This window comes from Dermacentor albipictus, chromosome 2 (assembly GCF_038994185.2).
Source record: "Dermacentor albipictus isolate Rhodes 1998 colony chromosome 2, USDA_Dalb.pri_finalv2, whole genome shotgun sequence".
NCBI lineage: Eukaryota > Metazoa > Arthropoda > Arachnida > Ixodida > Ixodidae > Dermacentor > Dermacentor albipictus.
Genome location: NC_091822.1, coordinates 40,502,260 through 40,520,960, shown reverse-complemented (window position 1 = coordinate 40,520,960; position 18,701 = coordinate 40,502,260). Strand labels below are relative to the sequence as shown.

Genomic DNA, 18,701 nt, shown 5'->3' with positions numbered 1-18,701 from the left:
CAGGTTACATCCGCTGCGGAGCTCTGTCTTGCACAAGTGATTACCCAGCATGTCCACCAATGATGTTACGGGAAGGAAGAAGCTTGCGTCTATTCACAGATGGCTTTTAATGGCTGAGCCAACAAGCATAGAGCAGTGATAATACTAAACTCTTCGTCATCTCCAAGGCCACCATCAGCGTCTCCTTCTTTCCACATTACCGACTGTGACAATATTTTCGCTAAACATATCACTGTACGCACTATGTATCACTGTCATAATTTTACCTAAACATATATTTTATGCACTCTACAGTGAATGGTTTTAGGCCTCTGTATAGCCTTGCACATATACCCTCTGACATTGACTGCAATATCGACTACATAACACTATTGTCTGGCACTCTTTCGCCTTCCCTGGCTCTTGCACCATAAAATCCCATTAATCATCATTCCTTATACACAAAGAAATAAAAAGATGCAGGAGACTGGACTGAAAATACGTAGGAGACAATTTATATAACCATCAATTCAACATTGCTGAGCTTAGGGCAGCATTGAATGCCTGCAAAAGCTCTTCACCGGGAGCAGACAGGATCATGTATTACATGACCAAGAACATGCACACAAACACACAAAGTACATTGCTTTCACTTCTTAATAATATTTGGGCAGCCAGACACCACCTTCCAATGGCATGGAAAGAAGCTATCATTGTCCCAGTTTTGAAACAGGGCAAAGACCCCCTTTGGTAATAAGCTACTGTCCCATAGGACTTAAAGCTGCCTATGTAAGCTTTTTGCCAAAAAGAGTAAATCGCTGTCTCCTGCATCTTCTAGAATCAAACAGCATGCTTGATCCCTATCGGTGTGGTTTTCGAACAGATCGGTCCACAACTGACCATCATGTGCTCATTGAGGCAACCATCCACAATGCATTTGCTCATAAACAATACTTTTTATAAGTTTTTCTTGATTTAGAAAAGGTTTATGATACCACATGGTGATACGGTATCATCAGGGACCTGTCGGGAATGGGCATCCATGGCAGCATGCTTAGCATAATAGAAAGATATCTCTCGCACCATACTTTTCGTGTTAGAATTGGTAATGCTCTGTTTAGGTCATTTACACAGGAAACTGGGGTACTACAGGGTGGTGTACTTAGGTGTACGCTTCTTATTGTTAAAATGAACTCTTTACGTTATTGTATTCCACAGGAATTTTATTTTATTAAGTATATATCAAACAATGTACAGATTCGATCTAAATCGTGTAGCATTGCAGTATGGGAGCGACACGTTCAGTTTGGGCTGAACAGAGCCTAAGCATGGGCAGATCAGAATGGCTTTAAGCCGAATCCACAGAAAAACTCCTGTGTACTCTTTAGAAGCAAGAGGGGCCTTGTCCCAGAGCCTAGTATCCAGCTCCATGGTCAACGCTTACCTTTGAACACAGTGCAAATTTCTTGGTGTCATACTTGACTTTAAACTTGCATTCACTCCACATATAACGTATCTGGAAGCCAAATGTTTGAGAACAATGAACATTCTTAAAGTCCTTGCACACACAACATAGGGCAGTGACAGGGGCTGCTTAGATAACCTGTGCAGGAGCCTCATGGTTCCGCAGTGCATCACACTGCGGCTCCAAGTGCATTGAAGATTTTGGATCCCATTCACCATCTAAGTATTCGCCAGGCCACAGGCGCCTTCAAAACAAGTTCTATACAGAGTTTATACGTAGAATCTAAGGAGTGGTACTCTACCTGCAAAGAGCATACATAAGCTTTGTATACTTCCTCTAAGTACAATCTGAACACCCTTGTTATAAAACTGTCAATGGTTTGACATATGCCGCACTATTTCAAAACTGACCTTCGGTGAGAAAACCTTTCAGACTACATGTGAGAAAGCTGAGCAAGAAAATGAATGTCCCACTGTATGTGCATCCGCTGATGGCTCCAACAAGGCTGTGGCCACCGTGGCTGTGGCAACTGATAGAATGTGACACTTCCTTTGTCGAAGTTAAACAGCATGCTCCAGAGATGCACCGTATGCACTGTCTGGAACTGCAGTTGAAGTACTCCTGTGCAAAATTTTATACCAATGCATCAAGGTCATCTAATGGCATATCCTATGCAGCAGTCAGGCCATCCTTCTTGGAACGCAATATTCTGCATGCTGAAATGACCATCTTTACTGCAGAAGCTTACGCATTACTCTCGGCTGTAAAACACATAAAGGCATTAAAACTACAAAAATCTGTCATATTTCCAGACTGTCTGAGTCTAGTAAGAGCTTTAGTGTCTTTACGGAAACATAAGAATTCAGTAATCAATGACCTCTATTCATGTCTGTGCACTATGTGCACAGTGGAACCCACTTATAACGATACTGGTTTTAACAATATATTAGATATAACAATGAGAAGCTGCTGCACTGTCTACATTTGTATGTTTTGTGTGGTGAAATAACCCGCTTACTACAATGCCCCGATGCTGCATTATTGGTATAATGATGGAGTCTGGCTGCTCAGTGTCTGAGCTGAAAGGTAGTGAAATGCAAAATCCTTGGAAAAAAAAAAGAAAACAAGAAATTTGAGCTGCTGCACGGTGGCCTGCTGCTTGAACAGCCGCCACGCGCTCATTTTCTAGCCTTCTCCGCACGCCTCCTGCACCTTTCCACCCCTCCGAACACGAATGGGCTGCGCCCATATTTCTGCAGAATTGCCTCTCCCCCCTCCGAAACACAAATGGACCGCGCCAACTGCGCTGCTCATGTCTTCAATGCTGTCTCCTCATTCAGCGCAGTTCTGCAAACAGTATAATTGCCCGTGTTCGTCTTTGTTGGTTGCTTCGAAATCGCTCCTGACCACGTGGTTCCTCAGCCTCTTTTGACTCGCCACCGAAATGGAAGATGACCGACCCGCCCGCTAATAATCAGCAATGCATGACGTTGCCGGTGAAAAGAAAGGGCACAGCTGTATATTTGGAAACTAAATGCTTCTAACCGATGAGGTGATCGTCGCAAACGTGCTTGCATCGGATAGCGACGGCGACGACGGCAGCGATAACGCAGTAGGGCAGGCTGCCGCAACGTTGTCCTCACAGGAGGCCCGGCATATCATTCAGTCCCTCCTGGGCTTCGTTTTCGCAAGGAACCTTCCGCTGCACTATGTGGAGCACCTGGATACCTTGGAAAAGGATATCGGCAAGGCTGATAGATATAGGTTTTTTTCATGCAATGCAGTGCGACGTACATGGCGAGACGCTTGTGATGATCTCGACTCAGCATTTCTTCCCGATTTCTCAAGCTGACAGGCTGCTGCAGCAACCTCCTCGCATACTTTAAAAGGGCCCTTTTGGGCCCACCAAAGCGCTGCCTTTGTGGTGCTCGCATATCGCTTGCCACTTGTGACCCCTCTTTGCACTTATAGCAGTGCCACTCTATAACACCAACAGCTGCTGCTTGTTACACCTGATTGGAGTGCCCAGGAAGCAGTTAAGGAGGGAGCACAATCAGCAGCTGGATGGAAGAAGGTGGTTGGGATATAGTGGGGAGGGGCACTGGCCTCCTCGCCATTATAGTTTGCTAAGATCAGCTCTGCCATACCCCTATTTTGATTTTTTCATGCAACCTGGTTTTAACAATTGTCCGTTATAACATTCATAGCATTTGAATATTGTTATAAATGGGTTCGACTGTTCATGTAACCAACATATAGTAGTATGTTGGGTATTGGGTAGTGGGCAATATGCTTGCGGACGAACTTGCTGCATCCATAATGAGAGCCTGTAAGACTACCATAGTTATCCCTCTCACAGACTTGAAGCCTTTCTTGCGCAGAATGCTGAGAAACTTTTGGAAATCCATCTGGGGCTGTGAAACCTCTAATATACTTCATTTAATTAAGCCACATGTATGAAATTGGCCTTTGGTAACAAAAGTGCGACATGTCGTGTTCTGTCGACTGAGAATAGGACACGCTTATGGTACTCATTGTTACCTGCTGACTGGTAGTTAACCTCCCCTCTGCGGCAGGTGTGGCAAGAGGCTGAGCATTCTCCACGTCTTGGTGGGTATCGGGATGCAGAAGCTGAACGAGAAAAGCACTTTCCTTTAGCATACCGATGCCACATTCCCCTTCATCCCGTGTTGGTTCTTGGAGAAGAGCTAATTTTTTATCATAAATCACTTCAAATTTTTTTACAAGATGTCAATTTATTGTGCGTTATAAGCCCATGACATTCGCAGCACATCCTCTCATGAGAGGCTGATGCTGTGATAGTAGCCACCTGTATGGCACATGCCTTTCGGCCCTTGTGCTTAAAGGGAAGCTGAAGAGTCTGTTGAATTCAATAAGACGGTCATATACGGATATGGGAACCTTATAAACCATGCACGTAAAATTTTAGGCGGGATTTTTTACTTAGAAACGACGTAATCGCCGGTTAAAATTGCGCTGTCGCTCTGCCCCCCGTCGAGTGCCGCGTGCTGCTGCTGACGCTGACGATGCGAGCGGAGACCAGAAACCGCGGCGTTGTGACGTCAGCACTGGCGTTCCACTCCTTCGCAGTCTCCGCGAACGTGCCTCACCACGCTTGTTTCTGCGTGCTTGCTGTCATAATCTGCCTCGCTCGAGCCTGCATTCCTTTGTTTGTGTGTGTGTAGAGTGGTAGTTGACGTGCGCAGCATCAATTGAAGTGGTGGGCTGATCATGCCGGCGTTCTGTGCAGCCTACGGCTGCGTGAACACCAGCGGCCGCGACGATGTTCCATTACTCCCCGCAAGACAAGAAGCTTGCAGCTAAGTGGGAGGCTGCTGTGAATCGAAAGAATTTCAAGCGCTCAAGAACAACAGTGCTGTGCTCTGTGGGGTCTGATGTGGGATTCTCACCGTACTCTTGGGACAAAGGAACGACAACACAGTAGTGCAAACAATCACAAGGGCATTTATTGCACCTTTCATACATCAATGCCTGCTAGCCGAGTCGCTATCCACAAAACATGCCGATGGGCGCGCGACAAATCTAGAAGTCCGACTTACCGCGGCCGGAAGCGAGCGAATGTGTTCGCCCATGCTGGATCCCAACGCCTGCTCGTTCGCGTGTATAGTCACGCGAATCGTGGCGCGTTCGAAGGCGGCCACGCGAGGCGGTCTCGCAGAAGCATGGGTCGGCGCGCACGCGGGAGACGTCCTCCGCCGTGCGCCGACCCGCTGGGAAAGAGGGTCGCTGCACGTGCAGCACGGCACGTCCGTCCCGCTGGCTGTCTCGAACCCCAAGAGAGAGCGCCTCGTCTCTCCCGCACCCAAGTAACCGCGCAGCGGCGCGACGCTCGCGCCATCTCTCGCACCACGCTTGTACCACTCCGACGCTGCGTGCGCGGCGAAGCCGCACTACAGGAGACGCGCTATGCGGGAAAAACATTAGGGGAGGCGCGAGGGTCGCACATCCCCACAGCTCTTACCACTTCCGTGACGACGATTACTACCAGAGTTTGTCAATAATGCGTGAATGAGTGAGAGTACGGCTTTCTGCTAGCAGGCTTTCTAAACGCAGCGTAAAAAGGTCGGGGCAACGAATGCACAAAGGTGGGACGGGTGCTGGTGGACTGATGGTAACTGGTCTTGGAAGACCTTACGAGTACACGAACTCATCCAAACCTGGATTTTGATTTATTGCTAGCTCCTTTGTGTTAGCACGCTGAACGGAAGGTACCTGTTTATCTCCCACCCTTGACGCAGGTTTCGTCGCAAACCGCCGTTAATTTTTTATTCGCACATGTGTTGTGAAACAGCCAACATGCAGCTACCATAATGCAGTGCAAGTGTAAAATTTTCATGTGTTTAAAAGCAGGCGCACGCCAGGACGCTGCGCTCCCCGTCGCGCACAGAGAGAAACCGGCTGTCTCACGTAGCTGACAGAATTCGCCGCCTTTCCGGTTATGAGTAGCGTGTGGATGGCGCGCTGATGAAGTCCACTACACGTGCTACAAGAGTCGGAAAGCTTTTCCTGTATGTAAACCGTCTGTGTAGATTGCTGACAGCTTTGGGGCAGCGCACAAATGCCGACGATCGCATCCCTCCTTGCGTTTCACGAGGAGGCATGCAGGAACATAGCAGTACAGTTGTTTGCCCGGAAACTAACTCACTGGATTGCTGAATACAGCTTTGCAAAAACGTGCTCACCAAAGAACATTTATAACACGAGGAGATGCTAACACTTCAATTTAGTTCGCGTCGAAAATACTGCTTGCTACCAGCATCTTTTGCTTCTTGGAGAGGCTGGCTACGTATACATGTATAGAGCAATGCCGAACTCCTCAGAGAAATGCAAGCTCTCGAAATTTACCGTTACTGTCTCACCAAACCACCCTGCACCGTGCTTCATGTGTGGTGGCAGCGGCCGGTCAGGACGAACACCAATGTTGACATCACGAGGCGCCCGACCAATCAGAGGTGGGAGTGAGGCGTGCGAGCTCCCCGAGTCTGCTACTGCACTTTTCGTCGAAATAAAATCTGTTTCCACTTTTTTTTGCTCAATTTTGATGCGATATTCGAATTCGGAGGCTTGAAAACCATTACGTACAGCTCTTCACTCATTTTTTATGGAAAACTCTTCAGCTTCCCTTTGAGGCCCTTAGCGAGGCAGTACTGCTACTTGCATTGACATATTTTAGTACATCACCTCTTCATAGCACATCGCTTTCCCATAGCATATGTCATGTATCATTGTCTAGTTTTATTACGAATATATTTACACACTTTTCAATTATATTTTTTAGCCCTCTATACAACTGTGTTTAATCCACATCTCGATGATCATTGCTCATTTACCAATGGCAGTCTATTATCATAGCCTTGACGATCTTTGGCCGCTTTTGGCCCTAGCACCAATAAACTTCAATCATCATCATCATCATCATCATCATCATCATCATCAGGTGACCTAAGCACAGAAAAAGTGAATGAGAGGATTACTGCTTACATAGTTGCTGTGGTGGAAGAGGCTATTCCCCAGTCTACTGGATTCTTAAGAAAAATAACTAAAGCCCTGGTGGACGAATGAGTGCACAGAAGCTAAAAAATTCAAAACAAAATGTGGGGTTTCCTTTGAAGATACCCACCACAATATAATCTTCTGTCGTTCAAAAAAGTGAAAGCCAGAGCAAAGTATTGTCGCAGGCAAGCCAATAAAAACTGATGGAAAAGTTATATTTCATTGATTAACAGCTCAACCACGTGCAAGAGAATGTGGAACCGGGTTCACAAGTTTTGGGGCAATTATGCTCCCTACAACTATCCCCATACTCTCAGCTCCAGGCACGCAAAGAAGTCTCGAGGAACAAGCAGATATATTAGGCCAGCACTTCTACATCACATCTAGCTTAGCGAACTATTCTGCAACCTTCCTAAAACACAAACAGTCCGCAGAAAAACAAAAGCTTCCGATAATGGGGGATTCAGATAGACCACTTAATGCCCTTGTAACGCTCCATGAAATAAACAGAGTAATCTCTTTGGGTAAAAAGACAGCTCCTAGTCCTGACAAAATACATTGCACTATGCTGGCTCACTTGTTCCAGAAAGCGGTGGAGGCCTTGCTGTGTTTTTAACGTGATCTGTGAAACGGGTAAAATGCCTGCAGAGTGAAAAAAAGCAGTTATTGTTCCTTTCCTGAAAGCGGGAAGGTCACCAAATACTCCCAGCAGCTGTAGACCTATAGCACTATCTAGTTGCTTGGAAAAATCATATAAAAGCTTAATAATAATAGGATTAACATACATTCTCGAAACAGATCCAAGGGGTACTCGACAGGTAGATACTCACCAGTGTGGTTACAAGAAAGGCTACTTAACAACTGTCAAACTTGGTCATCGTGAACATACCATACATGAGGCATTCCTTTACAAACAACACTTCCTAGCAGTCTTTTTCAACCTAGAAAAAGCATACAACAGCACATGGAGGTAAGGTATTTTACAAGATCTAGCAACACTAGAAATATGCGGCAGAATGCTCTACTGTATGGCCGATTTTCTATCAAACCAAACATTTCAAGTCCGTCTGGGTGAAACATTGCCGTCCTGAGTCTTTGTTTAAGAAAATGGGATTCCACAGGGTTGTATACGAAGCACTACGCTTTTCGTGGTGAAGATGAACTTCATGAATTCAGTTGTACTGTCCAACATTATGTACTCTTTATACGTCGACAACCTTCAAATTGCATGCCATGCCTCGAGCATGTCTACATGCAAAAGACAAATCTAGGTAACAGTACGCAGGTCAGCACAATGGTCCGATAAAAATGTATTCCGTTTTTCTACACAAAAAACTGTGGCAGTTGTGTTTTCGCAAAAAAAGGGGGTTACACCCAGACCCAGCTCTCAAATTAAACCAAGGCCCACTGCTAGTTAAAGGGACACTAATGGCAAATGCTAAGTCCACATGGACTGTTTAAATACCATTACAGAAACCTTGCAACGCTTGTTTCGTGCCTAGAAAGGACTTAGCTTCGAGAAAATTGCATCTAAACGGTCCAAATACCTTTTGCGAAATTTAAATATCGAGGGAGTGGTGACATTGCATAGCCATCGCCACCCTTTGCTGCCGTCTGTGAGTAAAACAGCACCCAACAGATGAAGACAGAGTGGTAGATTTGCCACTGCAGCTGCTTTTTGGTCAAGTGGCGTAGACTGTTTGGGCATCCTGCAACATCACATAGAAGTTGAATTCTCTGCTACTTGCAGTTTGTGTGAGTTTGGCGAGCCATCGAAACCAGTACAGCCCTACGCGATAATGAAACTACTGAAATGCAAAAGTGTGGGCAGCACGGAGCCGGGCGAGGACGAAACCTTGTGACCACCCGCATCATTGTCAAGGGTAATTTCAACGAGTTCTTTTTTCCAAAAATGAAATAGAACTGGACAAGTAGCATTTTATTTTATCTTTTATACAATACAATGATGTTTTTTGCAATGAATGGTTGAGTACTAGTGACAGAATTTAACTGAGGAGTGCTTTCATCATTGGGCAAGTACTTGAATATCCCGGGGAAGTATCTAATCATGTCCTGCATTCACCTCAATTTCTCAATTATTAAAGCTCTGTTCACGATAATATTGACGCCTTAGAGATTACCAAGCACTAATCTACCGCTTTAGCTTGACTTAATATTTGCCTTTAGTGTCTATTTAAGCACGAACAAAAGTTTTTAGAAATAATTTTTTTTAATAAATTAAATTTCATTGCCAACATTAACATCGTAAAAACTAAAGCAAACAAAGCACTTCACATCCTCAAAATCCTATCACGTGAGCATTGGGGTGCCGACCAAACGTGCCTGTTGCGTATTTACCGCTCTAATGTGTGTAGCATTCTTGACTACGGCTACATAGTTTACGGGTTAACAAGGTAGTCATACGTCAAACGTCTTGGTCCCACACACAATCGGGGTCTACACTTAGTAGCTGGTGCATACAGCACCTAACCAGTAGGAAGCCTATATGCTGACAGTATCGAACCCTGTTTGGAGCATCGAAGAGCCTTGCTCACCATTTCATTTGTACTCAGAGTCACAGCTCTACCTAATCATGTATGCCACACTCTTGTCACTTACGCCACGAAAAGAATGCACTATACCAACAAACCATACAGCGTGAAACCCCTTATCCTTTGTTTCAAAGAAATATGCTGAAACTACAGCGTTCCGAGCGAGGCTCTCAGGGTCGTCGAAAGACCGGACAGCCTCTGTGGTAGGATTTCGCACATTTTTGTGATTTCTCTCTTACACACCATAAGAAAAAAGAAACACTGCATGGACACATAATGCCAGATTTCTCACAATTACAAGAAAAATACAATGACTACAACGAGTTTTACACTGACAGGTCCAAGACAAATGAACATGTTGGAATTGCAGTCAAATGGGAACACTGGGAAAATTATGTTAAGTTGCCACAGTTTGCTTTGGTTTTTACAGCTGAAGTATGCACCCTGCTTATGGCTTTGAAAAAATAGTAACAGCAGAATATTAAAAAGCAGTTGTCTACACAGTTCACTTAATTCCCTCCATGGAAAATCGTAGTGCGAATCTCTTCTCGGTGGCATCATGACAATACATGGCGAAAGGGAAAATTATGGTAAACTCTACCATAATTACGAACTCTGTCGGGTTCCAAGCCATGTCGGAATCCTGGGAAAGGAAAACGCAGACCAACATGCAGCAATGACATTGATGAAGGACTAACGGAAATAAATATTTCATTCAAGGACTGTGTCTGGGTGGTTTGTGCTGTGATCACCTCAAAGTAGCTAAAGGCTTGGGACGGTCAAGTCAACAACAAACTACAAATAGTAAATCCCATACTGCAGGAGTGGAAGACATCAGGCCACCAGGAAAGTTTCATGGAAGTTGTTCTATGTTATGTTTGTATTGGACACACACATATCACACATTACTTATTATTGAAAAATGAACAAGTGGTTTTTAATGAATGCCAAGAACCTCTAACTATGAACCACATTTTAATAACATGTCCGGCATGGGAGGAACAATGACAGAAATATTCTTATGAACTTTACAAAACACTAACGCCGCTTCATCCCTCCCTGGACCTAGTTGAAAATTCACTTGTATCTCTAGAGTGTATTTTTAAGTTTCTAGAAGAAACAGGCCTTAAACAAACTCTAAAGTACTTTTTGTTGCTTGAAGCATTTTCATCAAACTATGTATTCTCATCCTGTGCATGGCTCATCATAGCCATAGTTGGTTTTGCTTCAGAGTCCTACATAACTAATTAACTATCTGGCATGTGGTGTTTGTACCAGGTGCCAGCCATTGGCAGTATGATCATCTAGTCACAACTTGTAAATGAGGTTTTACTGAATATTAAACTACATTAGAAACAAATACATGATGGCGCATGTCCTATTGATGTCGAATGTATGTCGAAGTTAGAGAAAGGCACTCTGATGAGTGCAGCCACTTGAAATGTCTGCCAATCTCCTTGTTGGAACGCTCTTTCTTCTGTTCAGTCTTTCGCTTATTGATGTCACTAGTCTGCCAATGGCTAAAGCCAGTGTTGCAGGGCATTTTGTTCAAAGAGGGCGCATTCCCACCATGGTGTCTGTCAGCGAAGCAACCACGAATCGTGAGAATGGTTGTCCTCTGTACAGGAGCCACCCACTGGTGCTGGTGCTTCGTGAGCGACCGGACTGCTGGGATGTCGTGCTGCAGACTGTCCAGGAAGCACTGGATAATTGCACAACAGGGTACGAGGGGGGAGACCCATCAAGGAGGAACAGCACAGTGAAGTGTCTTTCCATTGTCTGGCTGCAGTCAGGAGGAGGCCCTGCTGGAACTCTTGCGCCCTCTGCTGCTGCACTGTTTGGTTGGACCTGCCCAGCCAGCTGAACACAGGCAACTTCGACTGTGGCTCTGGCTCGCATTGGCTCAGCACTGGCCTCGATGGCTTGGGGCATTGCTCCTCTGGATGCCTGTGAGTGATTTGTCTGTGTAGCCACACGCATTGGTGGTTGCGCTAGTCTCATAGCGTTGATTTGAAATCTGGCCATCTGTTGTGACAAACTTTTGCAAATTGCAAGATATGTGTTCCCAAATGAGCAAGAAATCGAACTGCCATTAATTGAGTAGTTGCTACAATGTGCAGTTATGGAAGTGCTGTGCCAGTTGTGCCAAACTGCACTGTGAAGGAAATGCTGATACATGCTGTGCCAATTTGTCGTTTATGGCAGTATTGTGGATAATGTCCGAATACAGTTGACTCTTGCTACAACGGACCCTGATAATCCGAGAAAAAACATCTGTTTTGTCCAAAGTCCGTAATATTCAAAATGCCTCACTTCCAAAACTTTCCTTGTTATGTCTAACAACTTTATTGCAAAGAGTGACAAATGTCCAAAAGAATAAAACAAACAAAGAAGTCACAGTTTCGCCTGAAAGGCGAAGCCTTGCTTGCAATAGCAAATTAAGCAAGATAAGTGTGGCAGCAGCGAGCGAATTCACCTTCCTGCTGTCTCTTGCTTCAGCGTGAACTAAACGTCGAAAGCACAGCTCATATGAAGTTACCGGCACTGGGTACACTTTTCCACATCGCAGATCGCTTTCAAGATATGGCGGCCATGCCGTAAGCAACAGCCGCCATTGTAGAACTCTCTCTCTCTCGCCTCTTCCCCCCTCACCCCTGTGCCTTATGCTTGAAAAAAAATGGCACCCTCCTCTCTCGCGTACGTGATCATCATCAGCCTGGTTACGCCCACTGCAGGGCAAAGGCCTCTCCCATACTTCTCCAACAACCCCGGTCATGTACTAATTGTGGCCATGTCGTCCCTGCAAACTTCTTAATCTCATCCGCCCACCTAAGTTTCTGCCGCCCCTTGCTATGCTTCCCTTCCCTTGGAATCCAGTCCGTAACCCTTAATGACCATCGGTTATCTTCCCTCCTCATTACATGTCCTGCCCATGCCCATTTCGTTTTCTTGATTTCAACTAAGATGTCATTAATTCGTGTTTGTTCCCTCACCCAATCTGCTCTTTTCTTATCTCTTAATGTTACACTCATCATTCTTCTTTCCATAGCTTGTTGCATCATCCTCAATTTAAAGCGTGTGCGTGATATTGAGCCGCAATCGTTGGCTGACCCTCTCAAGTCAGTTGCCAGCCCATGTCGACATGGCAAAAATATAGTTTTATGCGCCCGATTTTGGCAAAAAATTCCCGCTAATTTCGTCCACTGTAGCCGATAGTCCATTGTAGTGTGGTCCGTTAAAAGCAAACTTTGTTGCATTAATAAAATGGGTAGAACAAACATATGCAGAAATATGGTCCATTGTATCCGAAAGTCTGTTGTACACGGGTCCGTTGTAACAAGCGCAGAGTGTAATTGGGCCGAAAAAAAAAAAAGAACATTTGGCAGTAAAAGTCAATGTTGTAGCTTTTTACGATGCCAGCAGCATGAAGAATTGGCCTAATTTTGCACTCTGTTGCGCTTTGTTGAAATAGTCTCTACTTCAAATAATGTGATGGTTGTGGCCACAGGGGCACTTAACATTCACCTGTCACTAGTCTTATCGCACAGCCTGATGTGCGTCATGCATGATTTCATTAGTTTGGAGCTATCTTGTGTGTCTACAGTGTCGACACTGTTTCATCCACTAAGCGCACAAGCGTATAGTAGGTGAGTTCACGGTAATTCCCAATGGATTGCCTGTGGACCCGACCTCTGCTACTGTGGCTGCCAGTGCGCATGGTCTCATGTCAGGTCACCGAAGAGATGTCGGGTACAAACATGCAGACTGCAGGCATACCGTGGGCAACGTGCTGACCGGCCAGTGCCGATGTACTTTTGCCTGAAACATAGATAGCAATAGCAAAAGTTTAGACAACTGCACAAAGCAGAGCTTGTTGTTTTATTGGCCATATAAGTTGTAGTAAACAATAGCTTGCTATTTTATTGGCCGTATAAATTGCAGTAAACAAACAATAGCTCACTAATTAACTTAACGAGCATGTTAAGTTTAAGCACATGGACAAACATAAACTGATCTCCGTCGATGACCGCAAACACTCACTGTCACAATGCTGGTGTGATGGAGAGCGGCAGCAGTGGCAAGCAAATTCCTTTTTCTGCTGCCTCTCTCTTCAACGAGGATATATTGCGGATGGCACCATCAGCTATGTCGAGGTGGCTAGCCTTCAAACTCGCCACGGAGTGCCACCAAGACAGGACGCATGCGGCTGCACTTAACTTAGCCATATGCTACCGCGGTGGGACTAGAAGAGGACACATAGATTAGCCAGTCTTCTCCTATTCCCCTCTTGGCACGGGCTCACCTCCCACTCAGCGTGTTGCAGACGGACAGATGTGTCACTGTAAGTAGAATAAGCTAGATGACCATGCACTGTGACTAGCACAAGCTTCAAGCGCATGAGCTTATCCTTCCACATTATAGAGCGCTTGCACGATGTTATCAAAGTATTGGGCGGATATATGTATTCAACTTGGTTACTGGATGAAACACTTTAACAGATGAAATGGGTATTGAAGCCAAGAACTAGTTGGAGGGAATTAATAAACTTTTTATTTAAATACAGAATTAACTGTGAATTGGGACTATATCAGCATTTATCTTCATCTTGTTATATTGTAATTAGGAATAGAAGAGCACCGTATTTACTTGCATGATGATCACACTCGCATAATGATCGCACCCCTGAATTTTTCTATCGAAATTCGATTTTTTTTTTCCCTCGTAATGATCGCACCCCGAACTTTTCGCAGCGATATGTCGTATGCCAAGTCTAGCTGATGATGATCGTGCTTACCATCTGTCGAATGCTGCGCAAACGACTCTTCAAAGCTTACCAAGCAGACTGCACGCACCAAACAGATTCTTAAGCAGATGCCCCATTTCATTCTCTTCATCACTTTCTGCACTTCAAGAATAAAATAAAAAGATCTACAACCAAACTTGCCTTGGCTTTATTATTTGTTGGCTTTATAATGGTTGCCAATTTAACGATCATATTCATTACTGATACCGAAGAAGCTGTTTCAATGCACGTAATGTACTCATGAGAAAAAAAAATCACGTTCGGCTTGCTCCGTTGATCACCATTTTTGATTTGATGTCCCGCACTGTTACAGCGGCAGCCGCCTGTTGGTTGACGTGTTGTCATTCCACAGCAAATGCGTTCCGACACACTTCCACGGACACCGCGTTTTCGCCATTTTTCAAGGCAGCTGTCTGCTTTGCGATTGTTTGTCTGTGTTGGTGGCGTTTCAATATGGGACGGTATGCGAGTTTTACAGATGCGTTTAAGCTTAAGGCTGTTGACAACGCGCTGGAGCACGGCAACCATGCTGCCGGCAGGCATTTCGGTATCAATGAAATCTGAATACGGTACTGGAAAAAACAGCGTGAGCAGCTGATGGCTACTGACAGGACGTGCTGGGCTTTCTGCGAACTCAAGACGGGCAAGTTCCCTCACGTTGAGGAGGCGGTCCTTGAATACGGGAAGGACCTGCGCAATGATGGTTGTACAGTATCATTGGAAATTATACAGATACAGGCGTGTGCATTGGCCAGGAAGCTGGGAATCATCGCAAAGGACTTCCGCACTAGCTCCGGTTGGATGACTCGCTTCATGTGACAAAATGGACTGTCACTGAGGTGGTGCACGTCGTTGTGCCAGCGGCTCCCATCTGCATATGAAGAAAAGGTGGTAGACTTTCATCGCTTTGTCACAAGGATCCGCGAGAAGAATGGCTTCCTCTTGTCGCAAATAGGGAACGCCGACCAAACTCCGTTGACCTTCAACATGCCCAGAAACACAACAGTCAACAAGATGGGTGCTCGGAGTGTCCTCGTGATGACATCTGGTGCTGAGAAGCTGCGATGTACCGTAAGGGTTGCAGTGACAGCAGACGGGTAGATGCTTCCACCATACGTCATACTGAAACAGAAGACTGTTCCGAAGGGAAACTTCCCCCTGGCATCCACATTCTCACTTAAGTAAAAGGCTGGGTGACAGCAGAACTCATGGTCGATTGGATTAAGCCTGTTTGGGGACGAAGACGAGGAGCGCTTCTGCTTCCCTCGCTTCTTGTGTTGGACAGTTTCAGAGGCCGTGTTGTGGATAGCGTTCGAACTGAGCTTAAGGAGCTATGCGTGGATATTGCAGCCATCCCTGAGGGTCTGACGCCGCTGCTGCAGCCTCTTGACGTGTCACTGAACAAACCGTTCAAGCACAATGTTCAAAGACTGTACGCAGAGTGGATGGCAGCAGGCAAACAAGATTTGACGCCGAGCGGCAAAATCAGAAGACCATCGGTGGAGGTGCTTTGCTCCTAGATTGTCAAAGCGTGGAGTGGTATCTCCCATAAGGTAGTGGGGAAGAGTTTTAAGAAGACCGGCATATCCAACGCGCTGGATGTGACAGAAGACGATTTTCTGTGGGACTGCGAAGGTGCCCCCAGCGACGACACTGCCGGTTCTGACATTAAAGCTTACAGCGATGACTGTGAGGATTCAAACTCAGAATAGAGGGAGGCGCCCATTATTCATTTAGAAAAATAAAATAAAAGGGCAATGTGCAGTTCATGTAGTGCCTACGTAATGTGTACGTTTATTACAAAAGTAAGCCTTACTTAACTTTTATGTTTGTTTATGTTTACGATAGCTATCGTATGAGTTCTGACCCAAAACTTCGGTGCTCAAAATTTTTTTTCTCCGAAAATTTAACACGTCTAATGATCACACCGCTGAACTAGTACCAATTTTTTTTGACAGAAAGGTGCGATCATTATGCGAGTAAATACGTTAAGTTGAAAAAAGAAACTTTCATCTTAGTATAATACATATCAAATGTGATGTTGCAGAAAGTACCAACTTATGCAGACTTATTCTTTGCTCCAGAGCAGTAAGTTACTGCTCCAAAGCATAATTTTTAGAGTGCAGTTCTTAATGGCCAGTTCCTGCGGCGAGCCTCAGCAGCCTAACCGATTGAACGAGCACAGCAGCAAATGAAAGAGCAAATGCGGAGTGGCAGATGAAAGACGTGAGCTGTGAATGGCAGAGAGGCGGAGACCAATGAGGGCAGCCTCTTTAGTGACGTGCGTACGGGAAACTGGTTTCATGCAGAGCCGCCCGACCACTCGTTTCATACCATCGTCTGCTTGTGTCAGCTCTCACTCGTGCTTGTTTGGTTTGCTTGGTTCGGCCTTGTTCGCGCTTGTTTTGATTGTCCTAGCTTATGATTGTTTTGTAATTGGATTGTGGGTGCAATGCGAATTGTGTAGTACTTTCTGGAAGCGAAGTGGCACCAGTGATTACACTGGAACCTTTTACGAGTCAGGTATAAAAACCGACACACTTGACCTCTTCTACATGTCTCTCTCAAATTATTTGCCTTAATATATAGTGACGTGAAGACACTTATATAGCTGTGCTCCAATTTAGCATTAGGGAGTATCGTAATCATCAGCAAAATTTTTTTTGCTCCAAACAGTAAGTTTTTCTGCTTCAAAAGCATATATTTATGCTCCAGACTGTTTCTTCGGCTCCTAAAGCTGTTCCAAAAAACCAAGTGCCAGTTCCATCACTGAATTTGGCAGTGGCTACAATGCAGCTGAACTCGCCATGGTTGCTTAGTGGCTGTGGTATTGGGCTGTTAAGCATGAGGTTGTGGGATCGAATCCCATACATGGCGGTTGCATTTCGATGGGGGTGAAATACAAAAACACCATTGTACTTAGATTTGGGTGCACGTTAAAGAACCTCGGGTGGTCCAAATTATTCCGGAGTCCCCCACTATGTCGTACCTCAGAATAATATCATGGTTTTGGTATGTAAAACCCTATAAGTTAATTTTTAATTATAATAATGCAACTGTATATTGTTACAGCGTAACCATGAGTGGCGCCAATCAGAAGAAGGTTTAACATGTGTAGATGGAATTGGTCTCAACAGCCATCTTGTTTATAGCATCGGTGTCTGTCAAGGTTCAAGGTTATGCTATTTGGCCTTTGCAATGCCCCGGCATCCTTCAAAAGAATAATGGGCTCCTTACTTTGTGGCTATAGATGGTCCACATGTCTGTGTTATCTACACGATGTCATAGTCTTCTCACCAACTTTCACGAGTCATTTAACACTACTATCAGCTATTCTTGCCGTTTTCCGACCTACTGCCCTGCAGTTGAACTCAACCAGGTGCCACTTTGCACGGCATCAAATTACTGTTCTTGGCCATCTCGTCAGTGCCACTGGCATTCATCCCGACCCTGGCAAAATTCATGCTATCCAGAACGTTCCTGTTTTGTCTTCCGCTGCAGACGTAAGAAGCTCTGTTGGGCTATGCTTGTATTTCTGTCGTTTTATCACGAATTTCCCCGAAACCACTCACCCACTCACTGTAGGATGTTGCTTTCACATGGGGCCTTGCTCAAACCAAAGCCTTCTTCGCCCTCATAATATTGCTCACGACTCCCACCTTTCTGGCTCCTTATGATCCATCTGCCACCACTGAACTTCACACAGATGCCAGTGGCCATGGAATTGGGGCTGTACTCGTTCAATGGCAGTGTAACGCACAGTGCGTTATTTCATATGCCAGCCGCCTTCTTTCGCCCACCAAGAGGAATTTTTCAATTACCGAATGGGAGTGCCTAGAGTTAGTTTGGGCAGTCGCCAAATTGCACCCCCACTTGTTGGCCATACATTTTCCGTGATTACTGATCACCACACCTTATGCTGGCTCTCCTCGCTTGAAGACCCACTGGATGATTGGGTAGATGGGTGCTACGGCTCCAAGAATATTCATTTGCTGTTTTATACAAGTCAGGCTTTTTTAAACAAGGACGCCGACTGCCTCTCCTGTCATATTGTCGATCCCTCTGAATATGATGCCTATGATACCGACTCTTGCGTACTGGCTATTTCTGGTCTGCACGACATCCGCACTGTACAACAGCATGATGACTGCTTACATGTTCTCATCGATTGTCTCAATTATGGACATTTGGAGCCCACACTGCGCATGTTCATGCTTCGCGACAACATTCTCTACCGTTGCAGCTTAATCCCCGAAGGACCAGAATTTTTACTAGTTATACCACGCCATCTCAAGACATCGGTTCTTGAGAAGTTGCATGATGTCCCTACTGCAGGCCACCTCAGCGTCTCGTGTTACTTACGACC

General features: G+C 45.2%; 1 protein-coding gene across 1 annotated transcript in view; it reads left to right on the top strand.

Annotated features, from left to right (window-relative positions):
* Positions 1 to 18,701, top strand: part of LOC139055694 (focadhesin) — a 307,088-nt gene that overhangs the window by 27,050 nt on the left and 261,337 nt on the right. Inside the window, exons 5-6 of the mRNA XM_070533225.1 lie at positions 11,158 to 11,253; positions 11,321 to 11,480. Of these exons, the coding sequence (XP_070389326.1) occupies positions 11,158 to 11,253; positions 11,321 to 11,480 (256 nt within the window). The remainder of the gene's footprint in view (positions 1 to 11,157; positions 11,254 to 11,320; positions 11,481 to 18,701) is intronic.